General features: G+C 51.1%; 1 protein-coding gene across 2 annotated transcripts; it reads left to right on the top strand.

The window, feature by feature from the left end:
• Positions 1–139: 139 nt before the first annotated feature.
• POLDIP3 (DNA polymerase delta interacting protein 3) lies at positions 140–23,891 on the top strand. 2 transcript variants are annotated; one of them, XM_019715426.2, is made up of 9 exons: positions 149–416; positions 10,945–11,338; positions 12,080–12,166; positions 13,669–13,764; positions 15,542–15,721; positions 16,262–16,339; positions 18,690–18,819; positions 20,684–20,750; positions 21,758–23,891. In XM_019715426.2, exons 1-9 carry the CDS (start codon positions 358–360, stop codon positions 21,933–21,935), a joined length of 1,269 nt encoding a protein of 422 aa, XP_019570985.1. In that variant the 5' UTR covers positions 149–357; the 3' UTR covers positions 21,936–23,891. The 2 variants fall into 2 exon arrangements, with proteins under 2 accessions (XP_019570986.1, XP_019570985.1); XM_019715427.2 differs by lacking the exon at positions 12,080–12,166 and having other exon boundaries at positions 140–416.

Below are 23,891 nucleotides of genomic sequence, written 5' to 3'. Positions count from 1 at the left end.
ACTTCCTAGGTTATGAATTTCATTCTCATTTACCCTACGGTGAGTATCAAAGTTGACCGTTGAATTGAGAGCTACGTTCCATTGAAGTTGGCCTTAATCATTAGTTAATATTTTATGTCGCTTTTCATTTCATGTGTTCTTCCGGAGAGAAGCGGGAACGATAGTGCTCTGATCCGCCGTATGCAGATAAGCAGTCAGTGTCGCTAAGGTTCACGGGAGCTCCCCGCCCCTTCCGGTCTTTGCCTTGTTTGAGCTGTCGCGAGAGTTCGTCGACCGAACGCCGGAAATAGTTGCTCCGTTGCGGCCGAAGGGGCGGGCTCGAGGTCTGAGAGGAGCTAAGCTGCTCGGTAGTGCAAGATGGCGGACATCTCCTTGGACGAGCTCATTCGGAAGCGCGGGACTGCTGTGAAGGGGCGGTAAGTGGCCTTTTCTCCCTTCGGGGTTCTGGGCCTAGCGGGGGGTCGGGGTGGAGGAGGGAGCGGCCCTGCGGGACGCGGAGGGCCGTCTGCGCCCGCCCCTTCCGTAGCCGCTCTCCTCATTGGCCCTGCCGCCGCCGCCGCCACGGGCCCGACCGTGCAGCCGCCCACTGGCTGCAGGCACCGTCGCTCCGGCGGGCCCGGGGAGGCTGGCGGGGCTGGGGCGTCCGGCTCGTGCGAGCGGCCGGAGGAATGCTTTGCGCGGGGGAGCTGCCCTCCGGGGCTCGGCGGTCTCCCCGTCGTAGCCCCCTCCCCTGAGAAAACTGGCATTCGGGTCTCGCTTCTTCGTGGGTCTCGCTTCTTCGTGGGTCTCCCTTCTTCGTGATCTCAGCGCGGCCTTAGAATTAGGGCGACTGAACTTTAGCGGGGAAGTGACTCGCTCGGACTCTGCCCGGGTGTCCCTTGCTGACGCGGAGACCCAACCCCAGACCTTTAATTTGCACGCTCTGCGCCCTGTCGCCCTCCCCGAATCCTCTGTTAACACTCGCCTTCCTTGGTGCGGCGTTTTAGGTTCGCCCCGCGCTTTCCTGTGCATACTAAGTCGCTCTTGTCGCAGTGCCCTCGGCCATCTGTTTCCCCGTTTTACAGATGAGGAGCTTGAGGCTGGGCGAGGCGGAGTGACCTGCCCGAGGCCACAGGGAGCAGAGATCGGCGCTGAGTGCGCTGAGATTCTGGCTGAGTGGCCTCGGGCGTGGGCAGAAAAACAGGTGGGACGGCGGAGTTGGGCCGTTTTGGGTCGGTTGTGGTTCCCCGATTCTCAGAGAGGACTGTTGGGCTCTGCGTGAGGAGCTGTGCAGATGATTTGCAGTATGTGCCCCAGACTGCCTCTGGGCCCTCACGTGTTGTTATTTACCTCCAGCCTTCGTGAGCTCCCGTCCACCCGTGAAGGAGTGGTGGACACGTGAAATGAGTTCAGATGTCTGTAAGCAGCAAGGCTGCAAAGATGTCACATACTGTGTTGTCGCACAGGCGTTCACTCCGCACATGTGTGTTAATCCCCCCGTGTGCCTCTGGCTAGAGAACAGATGCTGCCTCTTGCTGTGTGAACGGTGCCCTCCTCCCACTACAGCTGCTGCCGCCGTCCGTCGCCACGTTGGTAATTCACCGGCCAGCGCTTCGCCGGGCCTCTGGTTCATGACAGCCACGCCTGAGGAGTTCTGTCCTGGGTCTTCCCTCTGGTAACTGCTGTGGAATTGGTGCTGGGCCCTCTGGCCGCTTCCGGACGTGTCCCGGTTTCTTAGATTTGCTCAACAGTTGCTGAAGAAGCCGGTTTCCCCGGACATGCTCTCTGTGCAGTCTCTCCCCTCACTTACTGCAGGTGGCCTGTGTCCATTGGGTCTGTACCTTTCTGGCCGACGTGTGCAGTCGTGGGTTGGGCAGCGGGTGGGGCTGCAGGCAAGGCGGGGTGTGCGTCGGTGGGAAGAAAACCGACTGTGCACACAGCCGGGCAGACCCGGTGTCCTGGCAGGCCCAGTGGTGGGGTTCCGTGCCCCCCTGGCCAGATGACTTCTGAGCTGGGCAGTTTGTAACAATGGTTCCTGGCAGGTCGTTGGGAGGGTTAAATATAAGAATGTGTATTTTAAAATTTGTACCGGGTAGTAAGTGTTCAACAAATGATGGCCTTGTCTTAGACCTTCCCTTAAAGGAATGGAAGCCAGAACCCCGCCCCTGGGACATGCTAGGTGAGCACTGGGGCCCTGTTGTCAGGCTGCCAGGGTTCAATTTCCTGCTTCTCCCACTTTCCATACGCTCTTATGCAAGTTACTTAACTATTTTATACCTTTGTTCTCCTCATCTATAAAACATGGGTTATACTTCATTAGGTTATTGTCCAGATTAGGTGAATTAATAGAGCTGAAGTATTACAAAAGTGTCTGATGGGGGGCAGCCGGTTGAGCGCAGTGCTCTCTACAACAAGGTCGCCAGTTCCATCCCCACATGGGCCACTGTGAGCTGCGCCCTCCACAACTAGATTGAAACAACTGCTTGACTTGGAGCTGATGGGTCCTGGAAAAACACACTTAAAAATAAATAAAACTTAAAAAAAAAAAGAAAAGAAAGAAAAGTTATTGTTTTTTAAAAAGTGTCTGATGGGTACTAAGTGTTCAACAGTTGTTAGCTATTTTTTAATGGAAAGCTTTTAAGTAAAGAAGTAACATCCAGTTTCCAGGGTGAGACTTGCTTTGCTCTAATGTGCAGATTGGATTGGGGGAAAGTACAGGTAAAGAGACTAGTGTAGAAGAAACTTGACTGCATGCTGTCTGTGTTAAACCTCCTGGAAATTCCATTTTTATTTTATTTGCAGAGCTAACAGAGAAAAACTAGATGGGGGGGGGGCCCTGTCAAGAACTGTAAAAGGTCTGAATAAATGTCATTTCCTACAGTAAATACAGTCTATTCTACATGCCTACTAGAAGTCTCCTTACTGGAAATTTTGGTTTAATGTGACATGGATATCCCATGAGCTTAATAATTTTGGAAGAATCTGTGATTGTCTCAGAAAACGTCCTTCCTCTTCGGGAAAATAGCAAAAGACTGAGCCTGTGGAAGTGTAAATAACCTTTCCCCACAGGTCATGGAATGTTCTTTAGAGCAGCCATTCTGTTTCATGTTCTTTGCCCCAATTATCAAAGGGTCCTTGATGAATGCAAAAATTAAAGAAAGGGAGGGGAGGTTTAGAGAGCTGCTTCATCCAGGCTGTGGGGAGGCACCGTTCTTCCCACGCCCAGCACATCTGGAGTGACTTCAGTTGCTCCAGACCCGTGGATGGGTCTCCTCAGGTCAGCACGGGCAGCAACTGCAGTGTGGCCTGCCCTCTGGTCACTTTCTTCCATCAGATGTGAGAGGAGGCTGATGAAGTCAGTCAGGGCGCCCTCTGGGTTGATCAGTTTAACTCGCAGGAAATAGCTGTCTGTCTGCTGCCTCCCTGTAGTGAGGTTATGGGGGCAGGCAGCCTTCCTTAGCGGGACAGCTGGGCCTTGAGTGTGTTGGAGTTGGCAGCCCTAGGCCACATGCCCTGTCTGGGGGGGTCCTTGGAGTCATGGCGGGAGGGGGTAGGTCCTGGTACTCATTGCTTGTTACCCTGTTGAAATAAGATAAAGGAAGTGTTGACCTAAAAGAAAGAGGAGGAAAATTAGTTGTTACATAATTGGGGTGGGGTGGGGTGGAGAATTACAATTTAAAATGAAACATCTGCACAAGACTCCATATGGGGAGGGAAAGGGGATAGTGTCTTGTTTTCCTTTGTGTCTCTAAAGCACCTAATTCAGAAACGACCCTCAGTAATAGAACCAAACCGTGTTTTCTCCTTTTAAAGATAACCTTAACACATATGTGCTCTAACTCAGAGACCCCCCCCTGGATTAAAACCCACTTTATAATAATCCAGGCCCCCATCATTGGCTCGAAGCCTTTGGACTGGGCATCTATTCAGAGTGGGTCCCTCTGTGCTTTCCACAGATAGAGCCAAGAGGGTGGCATTCCTAGCCCTAGACAGACCCTTGCTGGTCATCACATGGGTGCCAGGCTCCAGTCGGGGTCTGGGGTAGAGAGCTCAGGCTCCCGTGGGGCAGTCCCCCCACACACACACAGCACTTTTGCCGGGTCCCCGTGGAGTGCCTGGCGAGTGTCTGGAAGCAGTGCGGAATTGCACCGCTTCGGGGGTGACAGCGTAAGAGCGTAAGAGATTTGCTCAAAACCTCCCTCTCCCCGCCTGGCAAACACTGAGGCCAAAAGTGCAGAATGGGTTTCGGGAACATCAGATCGTCTGCAGGTGGAGGCAAGGCTGCGGGCAGAGGTTGGGGCCAGACCAGAAGCTCCGCTGAGGGCTTGGGCTTTGTTCTGGAACCCTCAGCAGTTCTTGGAGCAGGAGGCTAAGATAATGGACTGTGTTTTAGAGACCTGCCCCTAGCAGGAGTGTTTACTTGAAAAATTCTTGATGACTAATACCTGCCTTGTAACGAGTACTGCTGCCTGCTGGGACGAATAGCTGTCTTTTTGTGCAGGAAGAGGAACAGTGATTATAAAAAAAAGCTGAGCTCTGGAACCCCCTAAAGCTGTTCATGAACGGAGTTGAAAAGAACTGGTGTAAACCAGAGCAGAATGCGTGGAATCGAGGGAAGGTAGCTGAGGCGTCTCCGACGTCCGCAAGACAACGGCATCACCCCCTCCCCCAGAGGTACTCATGCCTTGTTCCTGTAGACAAAATACTGTAGCACAAGGCGGGTACTTTTTGGTCTTTCTCTCCTGACGAGTGTATGCTGTGTGGGTCCCAAGCGAGCACACTGTCAGCCACCCTCGCGTGTGTTCACCCGCTGGTCACTAGAGAGTGCGCTTTGGCCTGGAGTGACTGGGGTCCTAAGATTTCCCTTAGCAGGGGGGGGGCAGTACTCACCCTTCCTTAACTCTTCAAGTTCTGGTCTTTATTTTTGACCATGGTTAATGTAGTGGAGCTTCCGCTAGATACAGTGAAGTTCAAATCCAGCCTCAGCATCGTAGCTCTGTGATTTAGGATTCTCTCCTAGAGTCTCAGTTTTCTCTTCTATAAAATGTGGATAATAACCCAATTCTCAAGAGTCGTGAGGGTTAAAGGAGGTGTGTCAAAGTCTATGGACCTTCAGTTAAGTGCTCAAAAACGTGTTCGTTGAGGTCCTTTGCTTTATAAAATCTTCCGCACACCCTGATAGCCAATTGCCCCTTATGTGGCCATGGCAGATACTGCTTATCACCTACTTACCAACCATAGACTGCAGTGAATTCTCTTTAGAGCACTTCAGACAGCCATTGCTGATTATCAGAGAGGGCAATTGTTGAGGAAAATAAGTAAGGTTAGAGAGGCCTAATCTCCCCTCCCCTCCTACAAAGGTTTACGAATCTGCCCCTTTCTCCCTTCCCTGTTCAGGGATGTGAAATTTGTTTTCAAGAATCTGATTGTTCTCTAGGCAGCCACAGATCCGATTACTGTCTCTGTAGATGCTTGCCTTTTCTAGAACTTCATAGAAATGGAGTCATTCAGTATGAACTCTGGCTTCTTTTCCTCAGCATAGTGGTTTTGAGCTCATCTGTGTTGTTTGATGTATCACTAGTTCATTCCTTTTCATTGCTGAGTAATGTTTCACTGTACGGATGTCCTACAACACATGCCTATTTACCTGATGATGGGCGGGCGGTTGGTCTGATTTCAGATTTTGGTGGCTGTGAATAAAAGCTACTCTGAAAAAAACGAAAGAATTTCATTGTTCCTTTAGTTATTCAGAATAATCACTTCCAGTTGGTTATCCTTTTTTCTCCTATTTTACGGGCAATGTTTTCTTTCTCGAATGATTGGTGAAATTGGGTGACAACTTTTTGAAAGCATAACTGATGCCTTGGGGTCTAGATTTGCCCAATTTTATGGTATTGCAAAATCACATGGAGTATCACGTAAGGTCATCCCACCTCCTTTCGTTAAAAATAACTGGAACCTTTGGTAATGAGAGTAGCCTGGTAGTGGAGGAGGTGGGGTTTGGAGGAAGCGGACAGAGGAAGGTAGGAAACCTTCAGGACAGGCTCAGCTTTGCGTTACCATGTGTCTGCCCGCCACTGCCTGGTGGATGCACTCGTCAGTGACGTCTTCCAGTGTTGACATTTGTGCAGCCTGGTTCCACCCGTCATGTCCTCTCAGTCAGAGACCTTTCCTGAAGCTCCTGCAGAGGGCCGGGAACTCACCCTCCTGGGGACAGGCAAGGTCCTTGTGGTTCCCACGCTTAGGATCAGGGCCAGGGGGGTCCTGTACCCTGCCTGTGTGGGTGGGAGCCGGGCAGAGGGACTGGTGGCCCGGTCCTAGCAGGGCGCTCCTAGTCGGTGGCGGCTGGACAGAGGGCTGCCTTTGCAGAGACAGGCGTTAGGAGAAGACCTTTGGGGCAGCTGTCGCTTCTCCCCTCTTACCTCCCCTGGGTTTGGAGTAGGAAGGAGGGAAGCTTGGGTCCTGTTACAATGGAAGAATTGTGGGCTCTGGAGCCTGTGAGGCCGAGCCGTGCCACTAACTCGATGATTTGGTTCCTCCTCTGTAAGATGGAGGTGATGGCGACTAACTGAGATTGGGAGCCTGGGAGGATGAAGGTAAGAGCCCTGTAGGGTCCTTAACATTCAGCAGGAGCTCGGGATCGGAAAGCTCTTGGAGCCTCTGTCATTCCCCGGGAGCAGGGTTGACACAGGTGAGGAGCTGTTGGGTGTGCCCCTGAGAAGCTCTTGGTCCTGCGAGAGATGCAGGCCTGTAAAGGAAAAGCACCGTGAGGCCCACGCTAAGTGCCTTAATGGAAGCTTCCTCCTGCGCTTGAGTGCTCCTAGGAGGGAGCCTCCTGCTGTGCAAGTGGTGGGTGAGAGGTGAAGGAATGCTCTTGGGGGGAGGGGAGCTTAAGTGCCTCCTCGGGTAGCTGCCAGGGCTGCAAGAGCAAAGAAGCCGCCAGCTGTGGGCTGCAGTGGCTGCTTTCCATTCAGTCTGCCTAGAATTAGACGCCTTTACACGCTTTCCCGGAGCCCTGGGCCTCGCAGCCTCCCCGCCGCCCTCCAGGTGTCCAGTTGCTCGTGCCGGCCTCACAGTCAGACTCCCAGAGAGGAGTGTGGTGATGATGTGGGTATCTGTGCCCTCCACCCCCAGGTCAGAGCCGGGGGGCAGGGGGCTGTTTCCTCACCATGCTCTTTTTGGTGACCTGCTTGCCCAGCCCAAGGCCTCTGGCTTCAGAGGGGTCCAGTCTATGATGAGTGAAGGATTTCACCTGGAGAGCTTTTCACTAACTGTGGTCTCATCTGGATCTGGACCTTAAATGTTGATGAAATCCATTCCCCATTTTATGAGCAGCTCCTGGTCTGAACCGATAACCTGTTGCTTTTCTTTTGTCAATGTGAGGAACGTCCAAACCTGTAGAGAATTTTTATGAGTTTATTTGAACCAAATTGTCGACAATCTCCAGGAAGCAGAATCTCAATGGATTAAGAAAAGGCTCCTGAGAATGGCAGTTTTGCAGGTTATTTTATACATTGGGACCAAAGGAGGAGACACAAGGAATACATGAAATCCATTGGTGGTAGACTGAGGGGGCGGGAGGAAGCAAAGTATGGAAATCTCTGGGATTGGATAAAAAATAAAATGGAGAGACACACACTTCTTTTACACAGGTGGGTACAGGATAGTTAATAATTAACATTCATAGCACACAGAGATGGTATTCAGGGGAACAAGCTAACGATGAGGGGTTCTGTGGTCTCCTGCAGTGGTGTGAAATTGTACCCTGAGGGGTCTGGAAAAGGAGATTACTCTGACGTTCTAAGGGTGTGTTACCTTCGATGCAAAAAGACAATAGACCGCCTCAGGTGAGGTAAAGATTGACCTTTGTCAAGGAAGCTACTGGCCCGGGACGTGACTACCCTCCATGACTCGCTTTTAGTTAGGAATCTTTGTGTTCAGACCATCCTGTGTGGTTACTTTGAGTTTGTGAGGTCTCCATGCAGCCCCCTGTCCCCCCCTGCCCCCCCCAGCTTGTCAGATTCGGTATGTGGCCTCTTTTTCGCCCACACTTTAATGGGCATCACCAAAAGATGTAGGGAGTTGAAAGCATTTAAAGAAAAAACGCCAGTGGGCGGGCCGCCTCACCTGTGTGGGGGCTAACAAACATACATAATAATACTTTTCCTCCCACCTTCTCAATTCTCGCTGGGCTAATCAGATGAACAGGCAGATTAACAGGAGCAAGTCAGATTTTAATACATGCCTGTGGGGAATACATATAAGCATGCAAATTCCAAAGACTCTGAGGCAACGCTGAACATATATGTCATTTCGGAGAAAACGGGGAGGGGAGGGGGTCTGAGATTTTAAAAGTGAGAATAGGCGATTTGCGGGTCATTGAGGAAGAGCTGAGCATACAAGGCCAGGCCACCCAGAAACAGTGAGACCCAGCGGGGCTGGTGGGGGAGGGGGGTCTGGTAACCCGGCTCCTGCTTGGAGTCTCCTGTCCTCTGCTAAGGTGACTGTGGCTTCCCTTCTTCCAGCCAAGTCTCTTAGGCAGGAAGGGGGTAAGGTCGGAGGTTCTGTCTGAGTCTTTTGTTTCGTAATGACCAGCTTAAAATCAGGATCCCAAAAGGCAGTTTCAAGGCGGCAGAACTTTGGTCCCCTTCATCTGCCAGTTGATCGTGGGGTAGGGCTTGGTTATGAAGCCCATCTGAAGCTGCAGGTTTCTGTGGTTGCCAAAAAGCATAGCCTCACGATTGCCCATGACTTCACAGGCCAGCAGGCCGAGGGTGGCCCAGGCCAGGGAATGTGGATGCTTCTGCCACACACAGCTGTGTACCACTCCCATTGGGCTTACTGGCCTCCCTGAACGCCTCCTTCTTTTTGGCCTTGCTTTTTCTAGCCCCACCCCCTTTAAACCTAGTCTGATGGTTTCTATAAATGACCCTTTCCACTCTCTGTTCTACCCAGTTTTTGTGTAAACCCGCAGGAAAGTATTTAAATCCTAAAGTAATTTGCCATTTTTCACAGAAAAATGGTACTGTACGTCACTGCCTTAGGGAAGGGTCTGGCCTACCAAAGGCTTATTCTGATGATAATGAGGTGAAGGTCCGGATTTTCTTTTACTGGTACCAGGCCTACTCACCTTTGGATGGGCTGCTGTCAGCACAGGAGCTGGTGGAAGAAGGACGAGACACTGGGAGCAGTGAGCCCCACTCGTTCTCCCTGCCCTGCCCGGGCACGGTGGGGAGAGGAAACAAACATGTAATAACAGGCGCAGAGGAGGTCTGTCCTGGAAGAAGCAGAGGTTTCCCCCCAAGGGGAGATGTGGCTGTGGGAGCTGGGGGTCCCAGACAGGGCGCCTGCCACTGGAGTAGTGTTTGTGGTAACTGGAGTGGCAAGGCCTCCCGGTGTGGTGGGCAGGTGAGGTGGGCAGAAGCCTGCAGATGCCAGCATTGGTCTTGAAAGGGGCTTCTGTTTACTCTCAAGCCATGGAAGGGCCAACAGAGGAACCATGGAAGAGAATGGGGCTTATTTAATGGAGTTTAGTTCATTTCCGATTTTAAGTGTTTCTGAATTTAACATGTTTGTTGTTGCAGATGACAATGAATATATATTTGGTCTTTGTCCCTGGCACACAGCCTAAAACCCTTGGAATTTCCCGAGTAATAGGGGTGATAGGGGCCCCTTTTGATCTAATGACAGCTCCTGGTGGGCTCGTGGATAGCTTCAGGATGGGGACTGGTCACCAGAGAGACCTGGGCATGAACAGCCCGTTGGAACTTGCAGCCTCCCCCCTCTCCCCCCCCGGACCTCAAGCAGCAGAGGGGAACTAGAGATTGAGTAAGTCATCAATGGCCAATGATTGATCAGTCACGCTTACAGAGTGAAGCCTCCAGAAGAACCCTGTACAGTGCAGATCAGAGGGCTTCCGGGTTGGGGAGCACGTCCCCATCTCTGGGAGGTGGGACGCCAAGCAGGGGCTTCAAAGCTCCATCCCTTCCCCCACCCCTTGCCTTACACATCTCTTCTATTTAGCTGTCCTGAGTTGTATGCTTTATAGTAAACCGGTAAGAGTAAGTAAACTGTTTTTCCTGTTCTGTGAGCTGTTCTTGCGAATCACTGACCTTGAGGAGGGGGGTTGTGGGTCCCCTCGATTTATAGCCAATTGATTAAAAGTATGGGAAGCCCAGGACTTGGGCTTGGCATTTGAAGTGAGGGCTGTCTTGTGGGAAGGAGCCCTTCACCTGTGGGGTCTGTGCCCACTCCAGGTGGCCAGAGTGAGACTTAACTGTAGGACACCCCGTTTGTGTCTAGAGAATTTGAAAATTGGAAAAAACCCACATATTTGGTGTCCACAGTGTCGTGAGGAGGAATAGTTGACAGTGGCTCTTTTTCTTTCCTCCAAGCCCTTCTGTCTGCAGTCTGTTATTCCTCTGCCTCCTGATCGGACCCACGCGTTGGCTTTCCTGGGCTTTCCCAGCCCAGTCTTGGAGGAATGAGGCTGCCAGAGGCCAGCTGGGCACCCTTGGTTAATCAGTTAACCTTTTCCAGCCTGTTGGCCCACTTCACGGGGTGCTGAGAAGGCTGGCTGAAAAAAATGGGTGTGCAGGAACTTTGAAAACTGAAGTTGCTCTTCAGCTGTGTGGGGCTGTGAGATTTGGGGGATACGCTTATTTTATTTGACTGGCATTGTTTGGAGGTTATTGTCCCTAATGGAGTCTCAAAACACTTGGTCTGGGGAGCAAGACACTCAACCTAGTGATAGAAACCGCCGGGCCCTCCTTCCTAATTTTGTTCACAGTGCCAAGTTAAAAGCCATAAGACTAGGAAAGAAGCCTCTGTTTAGGCTTAATTGTTTCCTCAGGGAGCAACTTTCTGGTTTCTCCAGCCTCCTCTGTTCCCGTATTACCATGGCTCTACATCCACGGGCTGCTGCTGATACCCAGACCCACTTAATGCTGCGGTTTCTATTTGCAGGCTCAACGTGAGACCAGGCGTTGGAGGTGTCCGCTCTCGTGTTGGGAGCCAGCAGAGCCTCCTCAGCCAGCCAGCGCGCACAGCCACCTTCCAGCAGCGGTTTGATGCCCGGCAAAAGATTGGCCTCTCAGATGCCCGGCTCAAGCTGGGAGTCACAGATGCCCGGGAGAAGCTTTTGCAGAAAGATGCTCGTTTCCGGATCAAAGGGAAAGTGCAGGATGCCAGAGAGATGCTGAACTCCCGCAAGCAGCAGAGCACAGCGCCGCCCCAGAAGCCCCGCCAGATGGCCGATGCCCGAGAGAAGCTCAGCTTGAAGCGGGGTTCCCCTGCTGCCTTCATGAGCCCCCCCGTCGGGACAGTCACCCCCGCTCTGAAGCTCACTAAGACCATCCAGGTAGGTGCGGCTCTTGTCGTACATTTCAGGAAGCCAGTGACAGCTATGGATTCCGACCGAGAGCAGGGGTCAGGAATGTTTGGGCAAAATGACAGTTCCCCAGGTGTTTGTGTCGTAACCATATGAGGAAGGCAAAGTATTATGTGGTTTTATGTAAAAGAAAGGGGGGGTCCAGAGAAATTAAGTGACTTTCCCAAGTGAGACTGTGGTGGAGGGAAGAGGGTGGAAAGGACAAAACACTTGTTGAGCATGTGCTGTGTGGCAGGCACTTGCCATATGTGACCTTACTGGTTCCTCACTGCAGCCCTAGTTTTACTGAAGAAGAACCTGAGTCTCAGAGATGTGGGGTATTCTGCCCAGAGTTACACAGCCAGTCCCTGGGAAGACCCGGTAGGAGCCCAGGCAGACCTGGCTCCGCGTGCGTGCGTGCGTGCGTGCGCGTGGCCTTGCCCCGAGGGAATGGAAACAGTATCATTTACTGGCCGGCAGCTTTGTGGTAGGAACGGCAGCTGCAGCAGCAGCAGCGAGCATTTATCAGGTTCAGCGAGCCCTGCGCAGGCATCGTCGAGTGGTCTCTGGGATGACGCGTCCTCCCGTCACTCTCCGGCTCTGGGTCTGAGGCACTCTGTGGGGCCGTCTACCGGAGACCAAACCTGAGTGCCCGCCACATGTGGGCATCAGTGGTCATAGAGAGCGCAGGTGGAGCCTGTGGGATGGCTCGTGACCAGCGGGTGTTTCTAGGTTCCACAGCAGAAGGCCATGACACCACCTCATGCCCATCCTGCTGGAATGAGGATCAACGTTGTCAATAATCACCAGGCCAAACAGGTAGAGAGAGAGAGAGACTGTGTGTGTCTGAGTGTGTGTGTGAGCATGTGAGTGAGTGTGTGAGAGTGTGAGCATGTGTGTGAGGGTGTGAGTGTGTGTGAGCATGTGTGAGTGTGTATGTGAGTGATTGTGTGAGCATGGGTGAGTGCGTGTGTGAGCGTGCGTGTGTGTGAGTGTGTGTGTGAGCATGTGAGTGTGTCAATGTATGTGAGTGAGTGTGTGAGTGTATGTGAGAGTGTGTGTGTACGTGTGTGAGCGTGTGTGTGTGCGTGTGTGTGCGTGTACACACAAACATGCACCCGGACCCATGCATGTGTCTTGATGGGCCTCCTGGGTGGATTAACTAAGCCTAGCCCAAGGTTCCCAAGTTGAAGAACTGGGGAGGGATCACATTTGACTTACTGTATTTTATGAGTTTTAAGGCAAGATTTCTTTACCGAGGAGAGGAGACGTAAGGAGCAGAGAGGCAAATTGAAAGTATTATTTTTTCATTATACAATTAATATGGGCATAATACAGAAAATTTACAAAATAGAGAAAGATTAAGATGAGACAAAGTTTTCACGTTCCTGCTTTGTAAAGCCACCCATTATTGAAATTCTGCCCTGGTTCCTTCCTGTTATTTTTATTTTTTTTCAAAATTTTGTTTGTTTGTTTGTTTTATTTGTTTTTAAGGAAGGTGCAGCTCACAGTGGCCCATGCGGGGATCAAACTGGCAACCTAGGTGCCACCAGCACCACGCTCCAACCAGCTGAGCCAACCGGCCACCTCCCTTCCTGTTTTTTAAAAATGTCATTATTATTTATTTAACACATAGTTACAGTGGGGTTATATTTTTAATCCAATTTTTATAATGCTATTTTATTTTTTTTGAGGAGGGCGCAACTCACTGGCCCATGTGGGGATCGAACCTGCAATCTTGGTGTTATTAGCACCACATTCCAACCAACTGAGCTAACTGGCCACCCCTTAATCCAATTTTGTATCATTCTTTTTTCACTTTATAACCCAAGCCTTTTTCTGTGAGTCACATTTACTGTAAGCAGCATTTTTAATAACTGCATAATCCATTGAGTTGACATTCCAGTTCATTTAAACTGTGTGACTGTACTTTTCACTGTTAGAAATTCTTCTCTGAACATCTTTGTGGATAAAACTCGTTCTGGGGTTTGGGTTTATTTCTGTAGGTCACATTGCTGGATGGGCTTTCCAAGCCAATGGATATAAACAGACATTGAGGGGCTCTTCCTGGGCGCCGCCCCCTTGTGGAAAGGCACTTCGATGGCTCCTGGGAGTTGGAGCATTTTCTTGGGGCTCTCGTGGGTGGGGAGCCAGCCTGTCGGGACTTGAACCCCAGCCTCAGAGGCCAGTCTCCCTGGCACCCCCAGCCCCACGCCTGCTTCTCCCGCCACCTCTCTCACTCCGGTCGCTGTCTCCCTGCTCTCCTTGCTCCAAACGTCTACTGAGAGCCTGCATGCCACATTAGCTCATATTGTTTTCAGAATTTGTACGACCTGGATGAAGACGAGGACGTTGCAGCTCCCGTTCCTAGTAAACAGATGAAGTTCTCAGCCTCAGGCAGCTTTCTCCACCACATGGTAGGGCATCTTACGTTTTTCCTACACTTGCTGTGTGTGTCTGATCAGGTGGATGCAAGAGGAGGTGGAGAGTAGGGCCTTTCAATTCAGAAACATTTCTTCTTCTGGGTCATAAGATTTTCAGAATCAGAACTAGTTCAACCTGTCTCTTTATAAGTGCTGAGTCCAGGGTGTCTAGTGACCAGTTCAAGGTCCCACAGCCTTGAAGTGTGGAGCTGCAGCTCCCAATTGCTGTGCTTGAGACAGTTGGGGGCAATGTGGGTGACCCCACAGGACGGAGTCCCCTTTTCTTTCCTTTGTGGCAGGACATCCTACACGTTCCCCTTTGCTCCATGGTCAGCAGCTCCAGGCCCATTCTTGAATTCCCTTGGTTGATGTGATAGCAGAAAAGTCTGAACCTTACCTGTAGGCTCCACGAGGTGCAGCCTGCATGCAGGGAAGTCTTGAAAGAGCAGGGTGCTCCTCAGACACCTGCAGAGAAGGAAAGAAAGCAGCATCTGGGAACATCGGCAGGTCTGCACTGCCCCGCTCAGCGGATAGAGCCAAATTATAGATAGGAGGCTGGTGGGCACCCAAGCCAAGTGCCTTGTTTTGCCTTCAGAGGCCCAAAGACTCAGCTTTGGTCACTGCACTGAATGTGTGGACCAATCGATCCCCTGTGAAGCTCCTGAGTGATATGTGAAGCTGAATGACATCCGTTTGTTACAAAGGGGCGGGGCCTTTCCAGTAATTAGACTGGTCACCTGCTGCAGGGGGTGATGTCGGCTGGCTCAGTGGCTAACCCTAATTGAGGACCCTAAAATGCTTTGTTTATACTAACTCATTTAAGACTCCTTCCACCCTGTGAGATGGGTGTCATTATTTCCCGTTTTACTGTGAGGAATCAGCACGGGTTAAATAAGCCTGCCCTGTATCACCCACCTTGTAACTGATGGGTCTGGGATTCAGGCGGAAACAGCTTTGCTCACGGGCCGTGTTTAACCACCACGCTGCACTGGCTCTCAAGACTCAGAGAGCAGCTTGAGGAATGTGGAATCCAGCATGGGGAGGACGCTTCATCTAAACTGTGACCCTGCCCCATCCTCTGCCTTCTGGCTGCTGCATTCCTCTTCTCCCTGAGTCAGTGCCTGGTAGACACTGCCCTAAATCAGCCCGGCCACCTGCCGCTTCTCCCTCATGCATCGCTTTCTGCGGACACATTAATACTGAGGACTTGACCGCTTTGTATTTCCAAGGCACCACATCCCCATTAGGGGTTGCGGGGGAGGGGGAACTGTTCCTGCTGGTCTCCAGGGGCACAGTCTGTCAGTTATAGGGCCAGGCCTATGTGCCGTGTGCCAGATCCGGGACCAGAGAGCCGGGAGGCTGGGCCTTCTTATGAGTGGGTTCTTAGGCCCAGCCATCCTGGAGCTGATGACGAGTCCGTTGGGATAGAAGCATATTTTGGAATGCACCTGACCCCAAGCTTTTGGCCTTCTGACCAGCCCCAAATTGTTGAGTTTTTATCAAGTCGAAATGGAGTGGGTGAGCCTGTGGAGCCTGGTCAGGGCTGCGTGGACGCTTATTGCCAAGGGCTTCGAATGCTGGAAAGAGGCTCCTGTGAGTGGTGACCAGGCTGTGTTGCTCCCTCCCACCTGTTCCCTGTGGGATGTCACTGGCAGTGTTTTTAGCTTCAGGCTGCTAATGGGAAGCCAGGAGGCCTCAAGGGTGGGGGTGTCAGCACAGAGGGGTATCCAGGTCCCTGGCATCTCAGATTCCTGTCTGCCTCCTCGTTTAGGCCGGGCTGAGCAGTTCCAAGCTTTCCATGTCCAAGGCCCTCCCTCTCACCAAAGTGGTTCAGAATGACGCGTACACAGCTCCTGCCCTCCCCTCCTCTGTCCGAACAAAAGCCTTGACCAACATGTCCCGGACACTCGTGAACAAGGAGGAGTCCCCCAAGGAGCTGCCGCCTGCTGAGGTGAGGTGAGGGTGAGGGGAGGGAGTGACCACAGCAGTGGAGAGTTAGCCTGTGCCGGGTGGGCATGTGCTGGATGTACCCTGTTGCGTCCTCAGCGCCTCTCTGAAGTAGGCCTTGCCACCCCCATTTTACAAACGAGCAAACCAACATCCAGTGGCCCTTGAGCACAGAGCTCACAGGCGAGTAGGAAAAAGAGGCAGACAGAGCATTGTGTCTGGTGACACAGCGGTTCTGCCCAGAGGAGAGCTGCTGGGAGCAGTGAGGAGAGAGCAGCAAATTCCACTGGGCAAAGCCAGGAGGCTTTAAGGAGAGAGTGCCATCTGAGCTGGGTGGCGTTCCAGGCAGAGGCGCAGAGGCTTGAGAGGGCCCAGCGTCTTTGGGAAACGAGGCTCCATCCCTTAGCATGGGGTGGTGGGGGCATGGTGGGCACTGAGGTTCCCTCACCGGAGCTGGGCCCTCCCACTCACTTGCCTGGAGTGAGTGCTGCTGCCCGAGCACGTAGCTGTCCTCTGCCTTTAGTAACGCGCTTGTCTCTGGCAGCCTGTCCTCAGCCCTTTGGAAGGCACCAAGATGACTGTGAATAACCTGCACCCTCGCGTCACCGAGGAGGACATTGTTGTGAGTATTGTGCCCTGTCCGAACTTTCAGTCTCAGCTACTTCTGTGTCGGGTCCCCGAGACCTCCCCCAGGGTCCCTGATTCTCACAGGACTCAGCATAGCGTCGTGTCAGGACTAAGGTTCATTCATAACAGGATACAAAGCAAAATCAGCAAAGGGAAAAGTTCCTGGGCAAAGGCCGTGGGAAACCAGGCACAGGCTTCCGGAGTCCTCCCCCAGTGGAGTCACACAGGATGTGCTTGATTCCCCCAGCACCACATTGTGACGACACGTGTGAAACCAAGGAAGCTCATTAGAGACTCCCAGGGTTTTTGTTTGTTTGTTTGTTTGTTTGTAAGGGACTAGTTGTATAGGCAGCCTCTGCCTCGGTAGCACCTAACCGAAGTGCCAGACTCCCAGAAGGAAAGCAGGTGTTTGGCATAAACTGCACTGTTTGCACAAATAGCTCAGGCACAATGAGCCACTGTTATCAGATGGGGGAGCCCTCCCAAAATCCAAGTTCCCAGACACCAGCCAAGAACCAACCTTGGAAGCAGGCCTTTCAAAGGATAGCAGTCAGGCCGGCTCTGTTTGCCCTTTTCCACATAGCCTCTAAACCGGGGCCCGGGGCTTGTGCTGGCACGGGTCCTGAACGGGATCCCTTTGTCCTGGGTGCCACACCCAGTGCGTCACATTTCCTGTGAGTCTTCAGAACTTCTGCCTTGTCAGGGGTTTCACATGATTCCAAAGGAAAAGGAGTGAGATGGATTGGTGTTATCTGGTGGTTGGCCCTCTGGATTCGCTCCTGGTCTGGATGTGTTCCACCCTTGGCAATCACGGGCAAACCTGGGGGCCCAGATGCAGCTGCGGCTTCTTTTCAACCTCACCTTCATTCAGGCACTAGGAAAAGCTGTTAGTTTAGAAATCCAGGCATCCTTTAAGTCTGAGCTGTCAGGTCACAGAATGAATGCAGCTGAGTTCCAGGTTCTGGAACAGCCCACGCTGGCCACTGTGTTTGTTAATGATTCTGTGGAACACACAAGTGCTGTGTGATTGCTTTTAGTACTAAGCAGGCACCCCAGCGAGCAGTGCACACGAGAATGGAAATTATAGCCCACTTCGTGTAATACTTGACAAGTTATCAGGAATTTAAAAAATTTCTTCCTGATTATAAAAGTAATAATAGCTACCACTTACTGAGCACTTCCTGTGTGCCAGGTTCTTTATATGCAGGATCTTTGAAAATATAGAACAGTGAGAAACTAATCACCTCTAATCGCCACCACTCAGAGAAAACTGCCCCAAATAGCCACCCTCGCTTCTTTTCTCCCCAAGTAGGAAAAGCTGAAAGAACAACAGCAGTGAAGTGGGGATCACGCCTAGTATTCAGTTCCATGTCTTGGTTTTTGATATTTGTATAGTCTCCTTCATCATTAAAAACGAATCATTTCAACAACCTTTTTACACGTCTCTTTGGCCTCATAACAGCCTTGCAGAGGACAGTTGCATGTGAAGAAATGGCTTGGAGCACAAAAGTTCACTAGCATCCAGCTCCATCTTGAGTTCCCTGTCTGGGTCAGTCTCCTGGTCTGTGAAATGAGGAGGGATTGGAGTAAACGATGGTGATAATGTGTGTACAAAGCACCACCTTAAAAACGAGCTCATTCTAGCTTTACAGCGACCCTGGGAGGTAGGGTAGACTGGTCCTTCTTTTCAGAAGAGAAAATTCACCCTCAGAGAAGTTAGTAACTTGCTGGAGCTGGAGGTCACACAGTTGAGAAGAGACAGAGCCCCAGGGATCGCACCCAGGTCTGTCTGAGGGTGACCAGCTGTCTCAGTTTTGCTGGGGACTCTCTGGTTATCAGTAAAAGTCCCATGTCCTGGAAATCACATCAGTCCAGCCAAGCTGGGACAGTTGGTCACTCTGCATAAAACTCCAGAATTTATTTCTAACAGATTCCTATGTGACATATTAGCCACTGTCTTGCTTTGATAAGTTTACACATTCATTCTCATGACAGTTCTCTGAGAGAAATTCCACAACTGTTATCCCTGTTGGGGAAGTAGGCGCTGAAGCAGGAGTACTTTGGGGGGTAACTTATTAAAGGTCACAGGGATTCCAAGGCTTGTAAGTCCAGGCCCATTTCTCACTGCCAGCACAGCTTGTCCCCTCTTCTGGTCCATGCTGAAGCCTGTGGACGTTCCAAGAACACCACCTAAAACAGCCTCCCTGAAATCTTGGGAACTGGGTATATTCAGCCATAGTACTGCCATCAGTCAACGCAGAGCTCTCTGGAATGTGTGAATGGAAGGCAGACAGGATGAGGGTCCGAAATTCTCCCCCAACCCTAACCCCTCTTGTTCTTTGCAGGAGCTTTTCTGTGTATGTGGAGCCCTGAAGCGGGCTCGGCTGGTCCATCCTGGGGTAGCAGAGGTTGTTTTTGTGAAAAAGGACGATGCCATCACTGCATATAAAAAATACAACAACCGGTGTCTGGACGGTGAGTCAGGGAGAAATCACCCACTTCACGCTCCCACTCCTCACTGCTTCCTATCAGGCAGCCTGCCTTCGGAACAAGCCTTCCTCTGAGATGGCTGGAACCTTCTAGGTACCAAGAACAGGCAGGGAGGTGCAGTCTCTGGGTAGTGCTGAGCTGCCAGCTGCCAGTTCACAGGGCCCTGGGTTTTCACCTAGCCCTAGCACTTGCTAGCTAGTGGGGAAACACCATTTCTCCATGGACGGTTCTCATAGGGAGTCTTGTCTAGGATGCCAAGAGCTATAGCCTCCCCCTTCCAGGTGTTCTGCTCACTGCTAAGACCCGGATTCCTTTAAGGAACCTTGTCTAAATGTTGGCAACTGTGTGACCACTGCTTCTAGTGAGTAAACTACTGGTTTCACTGACTTCAGGTTCATTCATCTCAGGATATCCTGTAGAGAGGAATTCTGTCCATCGTGCTCCTCATATCCACTCATTCGTTCCTCCAGTGTTGTTGAATACCTACAGTGAACCAAGGCTCTGAACTAGAGCTAGAGATGCAGAGACTAATAAAACAGTGGGGTTCTGGTTTGCATTTCCCTGGTGGCTAATGATGTTGGCATCTTTGCTTATTGGCCATGTGCGTATCTTGGAGAAATGTCTGTTCAGAATCTTTGCTTGCTTTTGGAGTTGTCTTTTGTTATTGAGTTGTAAGAATTCTTCGTATATTCTTGACATAAGTCTCTTAGATAGATGCTTTGACAATAATTTCTCCCATTCTACAGTTTGTCATTTCACTCCTTTTCCATATATGCATTTAGAGCAATGTATTTCCCTCTAAGCACAGCATTAGCTGCATCGCATACGTTTTGATATGTTGTGTCTGTATTTTCATTCATCTCAAAGTATTTTCTAATTTCTCTTGTGAGTTTTTCTTTGACCCATTGGTTATTTAGGATTATTTTGTTTAATTTCCATATATTTGTGAATTTCCCAAATTTCCTTCTGAGTATTCAAAGAGAATATATGTATTTTGCCACTGTTGGGTAGATGTCTATTGGTTTATCATGTTGTTCAGGTCTTCTGTTTCTTTGTTAATCTTCTGCCTGGCTGTTCTACACATTACTAAAAATGAAGTAGTGAAATCTTCAACTGTTTGTTTACTTCTCCTTTCGCTTCTGTTAGTTTTTGCTCCATGTATTTGAGGCTTGGAAAGCTTTCTTAAGGTTGCTGTTTGGGTGACATATCTCCTTTTACTTTGAACCTTTTTGTATCTTTGAATGTGTCTTCGACAGACAGAATATATTAGAATCTATTTCAGATTAATACTAACATAATTCCAGTGAGAGAGAGAGAAACGTTACTTTTGTGTGGCTCTATTCCAGCTTTTTGTGCTGTTCTGTTTTTTAATCTTTAAAAACTTTAAGTTTCTTTTCTTTATCTTACTCTTCTTTGTCATTTCGTTCCTTATCACATTTTCTGTACAGTGGGAGTGCAGTACTCCGTAGCAGTTAGCCTTCCATGGGCAAAGTGGAAGGCTGTACGTACGCGTTTGAATCCTCTTGTCATTTAATTTTGTAGCATAAACATTCCCATAAACTAACTGCCTCACAAATAAGGTTGGATGGCTTCACACAGAGTCCACTTCACTCTCATGTCCTCCTGTACGAAGCAAGGTCAGCTGCCACTTTGCTTCTCAGTGCTGTCATTGCCAAGGTTTCCTGGACCTCACACACTGGGGTTTTCTTAGTGCTGGGTTTTGCTGAAACCTGGCATCCCCATCCCCACGGTGGTGGGTGCTTTGACCTGTGCTGATGGGGGTGGCAGCCCCTGTCCTTTTGTGTGAGATCCATGGTCTCATGGCAGAGCCTTTTCGTTGGTTTTTCAGGGCAACCAATGAAGTGCAACCTTCACATGAATGGGAACGTCATCACCTCGGACCAGCCCATCCTGCTGTAAGTTGCAAAGGCCATGGTGCTGCGGACCAGGTTGGGGGGGGGGTGTCTCTTCTCGCTTACTCTGCACGATCGCCTGTTTATTCCGAGGGGTAAATGCCTGCACCACAGCTCCATTCCATGGTCTGTGCTCTGTGACAGGCAGTCGATCGGGGTGCTGAAATTTGTACAGAGTGGCTTGTCTCATCATTGCTGCAGGGAGCTGACCTCACAGGGGCTGGCATTAAGACCTAGTCCCAGCCATATAATTCAGAGACACCTGAGAAGAAAGCAGAGAGCAGGCCTGTTGTGCCCTCTTTGCACAGCTGTGCGCATTGTCCAAGGGAATGGGCTGCTTCCTTGTGATGGACTCTGAAGGAGATGGTGCCGGCTGCTCCCCCTCATTCTGTTACATACGCCTGGGCGTACACGCCTGGCCCAGAACTGAGGATTGTTTGGGAGCCAGATGCATAAAATGTCAAGACTGGCAAGACATCCTCTTACAGACAAGGAGACAGAGACCCAGGGACATTATTAAACTTGCCAGGGTGGGCAGGGTGGTGCAAGGTAGGCCTGAAATAGACTCCTAAATTTAGAAAGAGCAAATTTGACCCGCATATTGAATTGTGTGATTTGGACAAGTTCTGTAAGCTGTATTCCAGGACTAAATTGTCTTCTGAAAAACATGTATTTGTGACCTAATAAGTTTGGGAACCATTGGACTAAACAGAGTTAAATTGATCTCTTTACTTGAAGACATCTCAGAATATATAATCTGCTGATGTGTGTGACCATCCATGAAGGCCATGCATTTTCTAAACTTAAAACCCCAGATCACAACAGGCTGCCTCTCAGTTTTCTCGTCAGCAAATTAAAAAGGTGATAGTTTGCTACAGATGAGATGAGATAAAGGAGTACGGAAATCACTACGTTCAGTGCCTGGTTTATAGCAGCTGCTCAGTGAGTAGTGGGGCCCGTCCCCTGTAAGGTGAAGCTGACAAGGATTTTGAGTCTTCTCTGCTCCACAGACGGCTGAGTGACAGCCCGTCCGTGAAAAAGGAGAGTGAGCTGCCTCGCAGGGTGAATTCTGCCGCCTCGCCCAGCCCTCCTGCCGAAGTGGACCCCGACACCATCCTGAAGGCGCTCTTCAAGTCCTCAGGGGCCTCTGTGACCACACAGCCCACAGAATTCAAAATCAAACTTTGAGTGGGGAGCAAGACAGCCAGGAGCGGGAGCAGAGGAGGGTTGGCTGTTTCCCAAAGCAAAGCTTGTGACCAATGGGCCGTTGGACTGGAGGACCCTGGGTGGGGGTGGAGCACTTCCTCACTGGATGGGACCCACTCTCTGTGTAGTGTTACGTTAACGTTTCCTGTAGTGTGTTTCTTCCCCCGCCTCCTCAGCACCAAGGCAGGTGTGTTGTTCAGAGAGTCTCTCCCCCAACCTCAGTCACATACTGATTCCTTATCTGAAAATGGTGCCCTCAGTTGTCTGCGTGGCTTTCTTGTGGCTCCAGGGGCTGTTTGAAGGACACTGCTTTCTCCAGGGGGGAGGGGTTGCCTCTCCTTTTTCTTTTTGAAACTTTTCAGGTGGGGAATGGGAGCCAGGTGAGTTCCAGAGCTGTGCCACCCACCTGTCTGGTCAGTGGAGATGGCCTGGGTGGGGTCAGGTCACAGGCCTCTTGTCCCCTCACCACAGTTGGCTCCAGACCACTGTAGCAAGGGCAGGGAGAGGCTGCTGCTCTGCTGGGAAGAGTGCCCCCCAGAGTGACCCCTCGTGGTCTGGAGGCCTGTGCTGTCCCAGGCAGCCCAGAGGAAATCCTGAGAGTTCACGTTTCCCGTTCCCCTTGGGTTATGCCGAGTGCTGCACCCCAGCTCGTGGCTTCTGAGTCTGAGTGCTACGGGCTCGCATTGTGAGCCCTTCCAGGGCTAACCAGCCCAGCACTTGTCACAGCCTGGTTTTAGTGTCAGTGCCAGCTCTCCACTAACTGTGACACTGGGTTTGGAGGACTATTGAAAGGGCAGATGTTGGCTTGCTCCTGGCCCTTTTTCTGGTCTCGGATGAACAGGACAACGTTCATGAGGCATGTATCCAGCTGCCACCAAGGGGCACTGTCTCCACTGTTGTAAGGGACCCATCATCCATGACCAGAGGGGGAGTTTCCTGCCTTGGCAGTGGGTGGGAGTGAAGTGGTGGGTGCTGGGGAGGGAGTTGAGAAAACAAAGCAGCCCTTCCAGGCACGTTCCCTTCCAGGGAATGTTGTTCCCTCGGTGTGGTACCAGGGAATTGGGGCAAAACTAGAACCCAGGGGCAGTCCCTGAACCCCAAGACAGTGTTGCTCCACGGTCATTCTCAGTCTCCTACCGGTTTGTTGGGACAGCAGAGAGTCTCCAGGCTGACGGAGCTGGAGAGAGTTGGGGAGCAGGATTCTTGGAGCTCTGTAGAACCAGGAGCAAGTGCTGTGAAAGGCACAAGCCCAGAAAGGAAAGAGGGCCCTGAGACAGTAAGAGCGTCTCATGACCTTCCTCCAGCCAGTGAAGAAAATCCTGGAAATTCGTTTCCCAGTTACATCTGTCAGGCAGAAGGACACAAGGTTTGAACCCAGCTCAGTCCGCCAGCTCGGAGGTTGCCCAAGAATGCAGTTTCTGTTCCCTTCCTCCCCTTTGAACAGGTGCAAACTTAGTTCTCCTAGGCAGCTGGAAGACATTCCTCCTACACTTTTCCCTTCTTGGCCCAAGAAAGCACCCAGGGCGGTAGGACCTGGTTTCTGAGGTCCTGAGCACGCACGATCTGGTCACTGTGGACTCTGCCCGAGCAGAGATGCTACGGTCCTGCCTGCATGGCGTTACCCTCACCTCCCTCCAGCCCCATCCCACACCAGGCTTCTCTGGGTGTCGCAGCTATAGCAGCCTGGCCGTCTGGACCCAGTCCTCTGGGTGGCCACATGGTGCGTTGTGGCTGGAGCCTGTTTGCCTCCCCTGCTGACAGGATGTCATTGTGGGAAACAGAAGGGAAGGTGCTGGGCCAGTCCCTGTGTCCGTCCTTATCTCCCATTCCCCTGTATTCCCCGTCTGTGTCTCTTGTTCAAAAGGAGAGGAAGAAGCGTTAAGAGATGGAGGAGACTCTGTTACTTATCCATTTCTGAATAAACATTTGTTATTCCTA

The sequence above is a fragment of the Rhinolophus sinicus genome, linkage group LG02 (genome assembly GCF_036562045.2).
Source record: "Rhinolophus sinicus isolate RSC01 linkage group LG02, ASM3656204v1, whole genome shotgun sequence".
Classification (NCBI taxonomy): Eukaryota; Metazoa; Chordata; class Mammalia; order Chiroptera; family Rhinolophidae; genus Rhinolophus; species Rhinolophus sinicus.
Note: the sequence above shows the minus strand (reverse complement) of the source record. Positions and strands in the feature narration are given on the sequence as shown.